The 10,498-nt window shown below is 45.0% G+C and overlaps 1 protein-coding gene across 2 annotated transcripts; it reads left to right on the top strand.

Annotated features, from left to right (window-relative positions):
* The first annotated feature begins 1,478 nt into the window (after positions 1–1,478).
* Positions 1,479–7,954, top strand: LOC106987243 (protein S100-A12-like). 2 transcript variants are annotated; one of them, XM_053208893.1, is made up of 3 exons: positions 1,479–1,588; positions 7,158–7,304; positions 7,699–7,954. In XM_053208893.1, the coding sequence occupies exons 2-3, from the start codon at positions 7,167–7,169 to the stop codon at positions 7,837–7,839; spliced, it is 279 nt and encodes a 92-aa protein (XP_053064868.1). In that variant the 5' UTR covers positions 1,479–1,588; positions 7,158–7,166; the 3' UTR covers positions 7,840–7,954. The 2 variants fall into 2 exon arrangements, with proteins under 2 accessions (XP_053064868.1, XP_014940968.1); XM_015085482.3 differs by lacking the exon at positions 1,479–1,588 and adding an exon at positions 6,461–6,616.
* The last annotated feature ends 2,544 nt before the right edge of the window (positions 7,955–10,498 follow it).

Below are 10,498 nucleotides of genomic sequence, written 5' to 3'. Positions count from 1 at the left end.
GACACAGAATCTGGAGCAGGCTCCAGGCTCTGAGCAGTCAGCACAGAGCCTGACATGGGGCTCAAATCCACAAACTGTGAGATGATGACCTGAGCTGAAGTCAGATGCTTAACCAACTGAGCCACCCAGGCGCCCCTAAAAAATCACGTTTGAAGCACACCTGACCACTCTTGCTAGCTCATCTTGGGCTCTCAGATAATTAACTTCTGTAGCAAAACAACAATTCTTTATTTCCCTCCTCTGCTTTCTGGAATATTTTGCCAGTCAATAGATGCTTGTCCAGAGGACTAAAAGCATCCTATAGATTCACAGGTGCTTGTGTTTTATTTTGTTTTTTTAATGAATTTAGATGGTTCATATAGTCTTTTGTATGTCTCAAAATGATATGGAATGTAATAGCAAAGAAAGGGAAAGAAAACCAAATAAAAGTAAGCATCCAGGAGGAGCTCTTCCAGCAGCCTCATCTGCTTTGAGCGGTGTCCTTGAAGGAAGCAGTGCCATTGTTGTTCAATGGATGTCAAGTTATAGTTACCCAAGATAAAGAATCTCTAGACACCTGCTGGCCCACAGTTAACAACAGGGCATTGTGTACTTGAACATTTCTTAAGAGGGTAGATCTAATGTTAAGTGTTTTACCATGAAAACCAAAACCAAAACCAAAACCAAAACCAAAACCAAAAATAAAACCCCCAAACACCCAAAAAACAAAGAGACTCAAGGAAACTTTTGGAGGTGATAGATATGTCTCTTACCTTGATTGTGGTCATGGTGTCATGGGTGTGTGCATATATCTGACCTCATCAAACTTTACACATTAAGCATGTGCAGTTTTGGGGGTATCAAGTGTAACTTAGTAAAGGTGTAAAAAATAGAACTAATTTCTTGAAAAAGAAAAAAAAAAAAAAAAAAGAAAGGCAGAATGGACCTTAGATAGACTCCACTACTTGATTTCCTACCAGGATCACAACCTTGTCCCAACAAAGCCATTGAATTCTGGAGGAGCAAGGAAACTGTGATGCTGAGTAAGCTGAATTGGAACCCAAATTACAATTGTGACATAATCCAACCTTCAGGGTAAAAATACAACCACATGTGTCTCCAGCTTCTGTCTAGTTTCTCCTCTTGTGGCTTCCCCTACCCTTGAAAGTCCAAACATCCTAGGGGCATCCTTATTCCATTGTTGGAACAGCTCTGCTTCCACATGCTGAGGGGACAGGAAGCTGGGGTCTCACTCAGTTGTCCCTGTACAGCAGATTCTCAGGGCTGTAAGGTGTGGCTGCTGAAGCCAGTAGTGTAGTTTTAGGGAGGAGCCTGGTACTACAGTGGTGGCCTGGGCCCATATCCACACCTCAGTGGGGCCATGAGGGGCCCTGGAGCTCTGCTCCTTTCAGTTCATGTTGCCATGGTAACCGGGCTAACACAAAGAATGCAGGGGAGTCTGTGGTCACCAGACTTAAAGAGACTGCATTTTGGAGGCTTTGATAACCTCTCTTTCTCCTTTGATACTCTGGCTGTGGTCATCCTTGTCCAACCTGATACCTCTTTCTAACTGCTAATTTTGGAGATTGTGACAAGAAGATGGGGCAAGGTATGGAGGTATTGGTGTCTCACTTCCTGAAAACCTGGGGATTCTTTTTGAAAATTGACCCAGTGATTAGCTTTGCATCTTAGGACCACTTAGGGAGAGGTCTCCCTCTCCTTAGCCTCCTTCCTCCATCGATGTAAAATATCTTCTCTACGTTGACATTCTGCTTGTCAAAACAGGATAAATCTGGAAACTTGTTCAAACAACAACGAAAACACTAATTTGAAAAGATATATGCCACCCTATGTTTATTGCAGTATTATTTACAATAGGCAAATATAGAAGCAACCTAAGTTTCCAGTGATAGATGAATGGATATTAATAAGATGTGATATATATTTACAATGAATATTATTCAGCTATAAAAGAGAATGAAATCTTGCCATTTGTGACAACAGTGATGGACCTAGAGGGTCTTAGGCCAAATGAAATAAGTCAAAGACAAATACCATAAGATTTCACTTGTATGTGAAATCTAAAAAACAAAGCAAGTGAACAAACAAACAAAAACAGTCTTATAAATACAGAGAAGAAACTGGTGTTACTAGAGTGGGGGTGGGGGTGGGGTGGGGGAAATAAGGGAAATAAGAGGTACAAACTTCCAGTTATAAAATAAGTCTGGGCCCTTGGGTGGCTCAGTTGATTAAGTGTCCGACTTCAGCTCAGGTCATGATCTCACAGTGCGTGAGTTTGAGCCCCATGTCAGGCTCTCTGTTGACAGCTCAGAGCCTGGAGCCTGCTTCGGATTCTGTGTCTCCCTCTCTCCCTGAGCCTCCCACTCATGCTCTGTCTCTCTCTTTCTCTCAAAAATAAGTAAACATTAAAAAAATAAAAAAAGATAAGTCACAGGAATGAAAAGTACAGCATAGGGAATGTTGTCACTAATATTCTAATAATGTCATATGGTCATAGATGGTAACTATGCTGACTGTGTTGAACACTGAGTAATGTATAGAATTTTGGGATCACTGTGTTGTACATCTGAAATGGTATACGACAGATACACTTCAATTAAAATTAAAAATTTGCAAGCCTCCACTCCTGATATCCAGTAGACAGCTGTGCAAAAGTATGAAGAGACAAATACCCAAAGTAGAAGTGTAAAGAAAAATGTTGTTTAATAAAAATAACTTCAAATTAAAAACAAAAAATAAGCAATGATTCTGCTTCCCTGGCACTCTTGCCTCTGTCCCCGTCTTACCAGGGAGACTGCCTTGACTCCCTCCATGGGGTGAGCACCATCCCCTGATTCCCCCTTGCCTGCCCAGCCAGTGGCTAGCAGATGCCAAGGTGAGGGAAGTGTTTGCCAGGTTCCCCTCTTTCCTTGCCATCGCTCAGGGGATGGAGCTCATGTGAGGCTCTCTCCCATCTCCAGAGATGGAATCCCTTTAGGCCCAGTGTCTCGCCCCATCCCCACCCTTTATTTTTGTTATTTTTAATTTTTGAGAGGGAGAGAGGGAGAGAGGGAGAGAGGGAGAGAGGGAGAGAGAGGGAGAATCCCAAGCAGGCTCCACGCTCAGCACAGAGCCTGATGTGGGGCTTGATCCCATGACCTTGGGATCATGACTTGAGCCAAAATCAGGAGTCAGATGCTCAACCAACTGGGCCATCCAGGTGCTCTGGAGTTCATTTCCCCTCTCAGAGATGGTAGCTGCATGTAAAGTGCCTCATGAGGGCAAGGCACTTCTATTTATTACTTCCACCCAAAGCCAGTCTCTGGGCTGACTTGGGCTCCAAACCCAGCTTGGTGGCTGTCATCCTGCTCCTTCTGGTCACCCCACCTTAAACTCTGGGTGTGCTTCTTCCAACTTCTTGGGTGTGACTACAAGAGCCATTTGGGTTGTCATGAGTACTTTTTTGGGTAATTTTAAGTTTTGATATAATTTTAATTTTATGTAATTTATTTTCATAATTCTAAATTCACAGAAAAGTTGCAAGTATATTATAAGAAACCCCCATACACACTTTCCTCAGATTTACCAGGTTGATTCACTGTTTCTTTATATCACAAAATTTGAAATTGTCATGATGTGTTTTACAGGATGTTTCCATCAGAGCACTTCAAGTGTAGGTCAAAGAGTTCAAATTCATGTTTTCACTATTAGTTAAAATTTTCTCCCATTGTGCTAGGTTTTCCAACATTGTCAAAGCATTTTGACTGACTTTACAGAGGGAGTTGCAAAAGTGAGTTTGTATCAATCTGGCCTAATATTTTTTTGGAAAAGTTTATTTCCTGTGTATTATGCTATTGCTTTTTGTACGTAAGTGACTCTAGATGAAGCAGTATTTGTAAAAAATTAATAGACTCAACTTTTTAGGGGAAGTTGTATGTTTACAGCAAAGTTGAGCAGGAAGTGCAGAGTTCCCATACACTCTCTCAACCCCCTCCTCCTCCAGTTCCTCCAGTTAACATCTTGCATTTGTGTTAGATTTCTTACAATTGAAGAGCCAACGGGTGACACATTATTGTTAACTAAAGTGCATAGTTGACCTTAGGGCTCACTCTGCGTACATTCTATGGGGTCGGGCAGATGTATGACGACATGTCTGTACAATCGTATTATCATCTGCCTCAAACTATGCACAGAATAGTTTCCATGTTTTTCATCCTCCTTGGCTGCCCTGAGCATCAGCCTTCCTGTCCAGTCCTGCCCTTGAGGAGTTCCTGTTGAGATGGTCAAGTCAGACACAGTCTTGGGGGGCCCCTGGGGCACCAAAGCCAGCACCAGGACACTCACCACAGAGCCAGAGGAAACATAACAGGGGCTTGGTCTTTTCCCCTTGGGGTTAATACTACCTTTTCACTGGGGCCCAGGTGGGAGGAGGGAGGAAGGTAAGACAGGTGAATTATTCTACATGCCAAGAACTGTGCCAAGTGCCTACTGTGTGTTGACTCCCTTGCCTTCCCTCAGGCATTGCTGGTGGCACAGATCTGGGCCTGTGCTTAGGCAGGTGGTAGGGAGGCTTCCTTGGAGTGGGTCTGGAGTGCAGGCTGCTGTTGGGTCTCTTTGTCCTTCCCACAGCCCCAGTGGCTGGGCCCTCAGAAGGCTGGACTGCACTGGATGATCCACATCCAAGTTAGGTAGGTACAAGGGAAAACAAATGTAAAGATCACACTTTACACTTTTGAAGCACTTTCTCACACATTTCCCTAGTTGAATCTTGTAACAACTCTGGCAATGGAAGAGGCAGTGAGATGGTTATGCAAATGAAGACACAGGCCCACAGAAGTCAAGAGCTCACACAGAGCTGTTCCCCTACACCTTTCCATAGCTTCCCATTGTGGCCTACAAAGCAGCCCATCCCAGTGTGGAATCTGGGTCTCTAATCTTGGAGTGACTGGCGCTTAACAACTGCCACACTGCCCCAGACTCCTCAACCACCTCCCACCCTTGGCCCCATCTGCAGTGAACTCCCTGTGTTATTATTTAGGAAGGTGTCTGAACCCAATTGTTTCCAAAGTCCAGGAGAGCAGCCACAGAAATTGTGCTCCTCTGTCCCTGAATCCAGCTTGGCACTTTCCACACAGTGATTTGGGGGTGGGGGTGGGGTGCAGGGAGGAAAGAATTTTTGAAAGAGCTAATCAAGAATTGACTGTTAGGGTACCTGGGTGGATCAGTGGGTTAAGTGTCTGACTCTTGATTTCAGCTCAGGTCACGATCTTGCTGTTCATGGCGTTTTGTGCTGACAGTGCAGAGCCTGCTTGGGATTCTTTCTCTCTCTTTCTCTGTTCCTCCCCCACTTGTGCTCTCTCTCAAAATAGATAAATAAATTTTGGGGCACCTGGGTGGTGCAGTTGGTTAAGCCTCTGACTCTTGTTCTCAGCTCAGGTCATGATCTCATGGTTGGTGAGCTGGAGCCCTACATCAGGCTCTGTGCTGATGATGTGGAGACTGCTTGGAATTCTGTCTTTCCTTCTCCGTAACCCTCCCTCACTTGTTCTCTTTCTCTCTCTCTGTCTCTAAATAAACCTAAAAAGCTTTTAAAGTAAATAAATAAATAAATAAATAAATAAATCTTCAGAAAAAATTTGACTGTATGAGGCAAAAAACTGGAAGAAAAATATCAGGGCCTTATATTTAAGATTGTGTAAATCTACCCCAAATTATATTTTTACCAAAAGTATGAGTATGTATCATATTTTTATAACAAAAAATCATACTCTGATTTAGGGGAAAAATCACATCAATGACAAAGGGTTTGAAAGCAGACAAATTTGGGTTTGACACCTCCCCTCTCTAAACTCATTTTCTTCATCTGCAGAATGGGTGAGGACTTGGATAAAGCAGTATCTGGAATGACCAAAATGTGCTTACTTTTTAAAACATAGAGACTTAAGTTTTTAAGAACAGTTTTTTATTTATGGAAAAATTGAGAAGATACTGTAGACAGTTTTCAAATACCTGCACACAGTTCCCTGTGATTAATATCTTATAATACTATGATACATTTGTAACAATTGATGAAACTTTATTGATACATTATTATTAACTAAGTTCCATACTGTATTAAGATTCCCTTAGTTTTAAGCCAGTGCCTTTTCTCTGCTCCAGGACTACATGTTCACTTGATTGTTTTTATTATCATTATTGTTTTTGTTGTAATAGGAACTCAGCAAACACCTCTCCCCAGTCCTTCCCTTTCCAATCAGGTACCATCCAGGCAGCAAAACATGTTCCCATGGACTTTGACTAGGAAGCAGGTGATAGAGCTGAACCTGAAGGCTGGATCCCAGAGCTGAGGCCCTGTGGGTGGGTGGGATTGGAGTGAGGGTTCTGTGTCAGTCTGGGCAGGAGGGGCTTCTGCCACGGGAGCAACCTGGGCTGCTGGTGTTGCAGTCAAAGCCACAGGCTTGAAGCTTCTGTTGAGCAACAAAGCCTTGTCTAGTAATTGCCTCAAGATGAATCAGAGAGATTTCTTCACTTGAGGTTGAAGGTGAGGGCTGGAGTGCCTTATAAAAACCTCCCCGGCTCCGTACTCCTCACCAGTGCTGTCTTCTTGCTACATTTCTACTTTCCTGCACGTTGAAGGGTAAGTGTCCAGTCCTTGGCTGTCCTTCAAGGGACTCACAGGGTAGTGACTGCATGCTGTTGGAAGCCACAGCCTTTTGCCTGCCAGAGCCCCTCTGGGCTGACTGCATTTTGGACCCAGAGAGACCAGGCCTTGCTGTGCTAGGTAGACTCAGTTTCAGAACTTAGAGATGGTGAAGGCAGAAGGGGCTGGTGAATGTCTGTAAGAGACCTGTGGCCAAAGTGCCATCACCTGGGGAAAGGGAACAGCTCGGCCAACCCCCAAACCCTTCCCAGGTGTGCTTGGATGAACACCACCCTCTGAGTTACACTCTTGAGGAGCTATGCAACTGGCTGATTCTCTTAGACTTTAGATGGCATTATATGCCCCCCCCTCTGCTAGCCTATCTACAAATGAAAAATTCCACAGATCAAACAGAGCAGAGACAACACAAAGCAGGTGAGGGGAAAGTCATCCCTACTCTAACCCAGAAAGAGAGGAGAGAGGGGATGTGAGGTGGGGTGAGAGAGGAATTGTCTTAGACCTCTCTTGTCTCCTGAAGGTTGGGAAGATGACTAAGCTGGAAGAACACTTGGAGGGGATCATTAATGTCTTCCACCGGTACTCAAGCCGGGTGGGGGATCCTGACACCCTTTCCAAGGGTGAGCTGAAGCAGCTGATCACAAGGGAACTTACAAACACCCTCCAGGTAGGTGATACTCTTCTCATCCAAACTTGCCCACTGAAGGGGTGGAGTTGGCCGAGGATGCTCTCTTGGGCTGCGGGACAGGGGATCCACCTCCCTCTCCCCATAACTCACTCTGTCACCTCAGGCTCTATTCACCTCTCTTTCTGGGATTGTTTCCTTACCTGTGGGATTAGTGAGCTACAGACATCTTCCAGGTTGGGACCTGTGTGGCTCTATGTTGGCTCATGGCAGCTGCTTCCCTCCATCTTCTATTTTGTGACGTTGGATTCTCCAACACAGTTTTGGTGAATGAATTAATGTCTCTGGACCCCCCTGAGCTGAGCTCTGAGGGATGAGGGGCCCAGAGAAAGAGGAGGAAGAGTCTGAGCTTACTGTCTCTGATGTTCCCTTCTAGAATACCAAAGATCAACCTACCATTGACAAGATATTCCAAGATCTGGATGCTGATAAAGATGGACAGGTCACCTTTGATGAATTTGTAGTCCTGGTGTCTCGCGTGCTACAGACTGCCCATGTCAATATCCACAAAGAGTAGAAAGCTCTGAGGGGCTTTTCTCCAGCAACGTCCCCAAGAAGACCTTTCCTTCTAATCACCAAAGCCCAGCCTCACATAGTGAGATGAGAATTAATAAATGTATTCTTGAAAAGTTCTTAACAGTGTGCACTTTCTTTCTTTCCATGCTCACGGTCTCCAAACTGGATCACACCTTGTCCCTGTGATTCTGACAGACCTCATTTGGACCCTTGAGATGCCCTTATCTGTTTGTTCATTTGTTCATTCGTTCAACAAATATTCACTGAATATCTAGCCAGAGACCAAAGACACAAAGCCCTGTCCACCTGGGGTTTGTGTTCTATTGGAGAGGGATATAAAACAAACAAACAGACAAAAAAATAAAAGTACATCATATGATACAGTGGTAGGTAGTGATAAGGGATATGAAGAAAGCTAAAGAAGGAAGTAAGGTTGGGGTGGAAGGAGAAGGAGGGGTATGCTGGCTTGATAGGAATGCATTTGGGCAGATATCCGAGAAAGGAAGGGGAGCAGCTTGAAAATATCTGGGCCAAGAGCTCCTGGTACAGGGAGGCCAAGGCCCTGAGGTGGACACATGTTTGATCTGCTCAAAAGCCAGCACGAAAGGCAATGTGCAGGAACTGGGATGAGGAGTGGCATGTGGTGTGTGCTGGCCGGAAGCAGGGAGCAGGGCCCACAGACTGTAGTGCGGACTTGGGATCTTAAGTGTGCTAAGGAGCCACTGGGTAGTTTTGAGCAAGGGAGTGAGATGATTTCATTTACACTTCAAAAGGTTCATTCTGGCTGCCTTTGTGGAGAAGGAACTGTAGGGGTCAGATCAGAGAGGAAGCAAGGAGAACAGTGAGAAGTGATTCTCTGGAGTAGTGCTGGCCAGTAGAAATACACTGTGGGTCAAGGTTGTGATTTTAAGTTTACCTGTGGTCACATTTAAAAAGGTGAAAATAAAGAGGAAATTAATTTTAACAATGAATTTTGAAAACCCAATACAACAAAAACAGTATCACCTCGACAGCATAGAAGTTATTGAGATATTTTTCATTCTTTTCTTTTTTTTCTCTAAGCCTTTGAAATCCAGCAGGCCTCATGCTGGCAATCACTGCTCCTGTGGCCAATGGTCACATGTAGCTCATGGTGATCATGTTGGAAGTGCAGCCTTAGCCCATTTGAAAGATGAGGTGAAAGATGCACTAAGGTGAAAGGCATGCTGGTGGTGCGGGGTAGTCAGACTCTGCAAGCATTTGAAGGTTGGAAATGAGAAATCAAGGGTTACTCCAAAGGTTTTTCCCTGAGACATGTGCTGGATGCTGAGGGTACAGAGATGAGAGACAAAGTCTTTGCCAGGGGAGAACCTGAGCAACAGAAATCCCCACATGGTGTCATATTTGTTTCAACAGAAGTAAGCACAGGGTGTTGTGGAGAACAGGAGAGTGGTCCAGCCTTGGGTGTTGGGGTCAGTTAGCGATCGTGAGGAGGATCCTTGGACACGATATTTGTGGTAGGATTTTGGAAGGAGGAAAATGATGCAGAAATTACATGAACCTTTCCTTGCTTCTCTCAAGGGGTTGGGTAGAGGGCAGGAAGGTGTTGGGAGCACAAGGGACACAAGATTATGGAGAAGAGGGTTAGCTTTATCCAACACAGGGCAATGTGAGGGAATGCTTCCCTGGGCCGGGCTCCCTCCTTAGTGTGGTCCAAGGCCAGGTTCTAGGACTAGGCCACTCTCCGTCTGTGCTCTTCTCTCCTGTTGTGATTCTGCATCCACTGCTGTGATTGTTGTTAAATGTCCATCTCCTCCAGAGGACTAGGGTGTTTGAGAGCAGGTGCTGTAGCACTGTGCCTGGTACATGGTAGGGTTTCATGAATATCTCTTGCATGAATGAACGTATTGAAATCAGTATGGCTATTGGTTTGATTCCTTCTAAATGGTCCCAGAAGAAAGAAGAAGGAGCATGGCCCCTATGGGACAGGGTCAGTGTTCCCTGGTGGGAAGTGCATTCAGTCTGATTCAGAAGTAATTGGGGGTGTCTCTGCCCTAAATCTCTGTCTGGTGCCAAGTCTGGTCTGGGGAAGATGGGGTGCCCCTTTGGATCACACTCCATCCATTCAGTTGGATGTCAGAATACGTACACGTTGTGGGATAAATGTTTGTGTGCCCCTCAGTGTGATGGTATTTGGAGATGGGGCCTTTGGGAAGTTATTAGATTTAGACCAGGTCATGAGGGTGGGGCTCTCATGTAAGGATTAGTGCCCTTCTAAGAAAAGGGGAAGGCTGTGTGAACACACAGCAGAAGGTGCTGTCTGCAAGCCAGGAGGAGAGCCTATGACCAACCATGTTGGCTTCTAGCCTGATGAATGGTGAGAAATAAATGTCTGTTGCTGAAGCCACCAGTCTATAGCATTTCTCCCTAGCAGCCTGAGCAGAATAAGACACCACAGATGCAGCATCCAGGGCACAGCCTTGGGCTCTGGCTGACCCTCCAGCTCCCCCTGGCTCTTCAGCCAGAAGAACAGGCCAGAGGGGTAGACTTTGTGACAAAATTTGAGAAAGATCAGGTCATTTCTGGAACACAGGCATGACAGATATGTGAAGCAAGAATGGGAGCTTTCTGTTGGGGGAGGGGGTGGGTCTGTCTTTCAGTTCATTCAGTGGAAAGCCCTG

This window comes from Acinonyx jubatus, chromosome E4, assembly GCF_027475565.1.
Source record: "Acinonyx jubatus isolate Ajub_Pintada_27869175 chromosome E4, VMU_Ajub_asm_v1.0, whole genome shotgun sequence".
NCBI classification, from domain to species: Eukaryota; Metazoa; Chordata; class Mammalia; order Carnivora; family Felidae; genus Acinonyx; species Acinonyx jubatus.
Note: the sequence above shows the minus strand (reverse complement) of the source record. Positions and strands in the feature narration are given on the sequence as shown.

Coding starts and splice junctions, on each gene's coding strand:
- LOC106987243 (XM_053208893.1), top strand. CDS start 7,167: ATGACTAAGCTGGAAGAACACTTGGAGGGGATCATTAATGTCTTCCAC. Junction 7,305..7,698: donor AACTTACAAACACCCTCCAG/GTAGGTGATACT, acceptor GTTCCCTTCTAG/AATACCAAAGATCAACCTAC.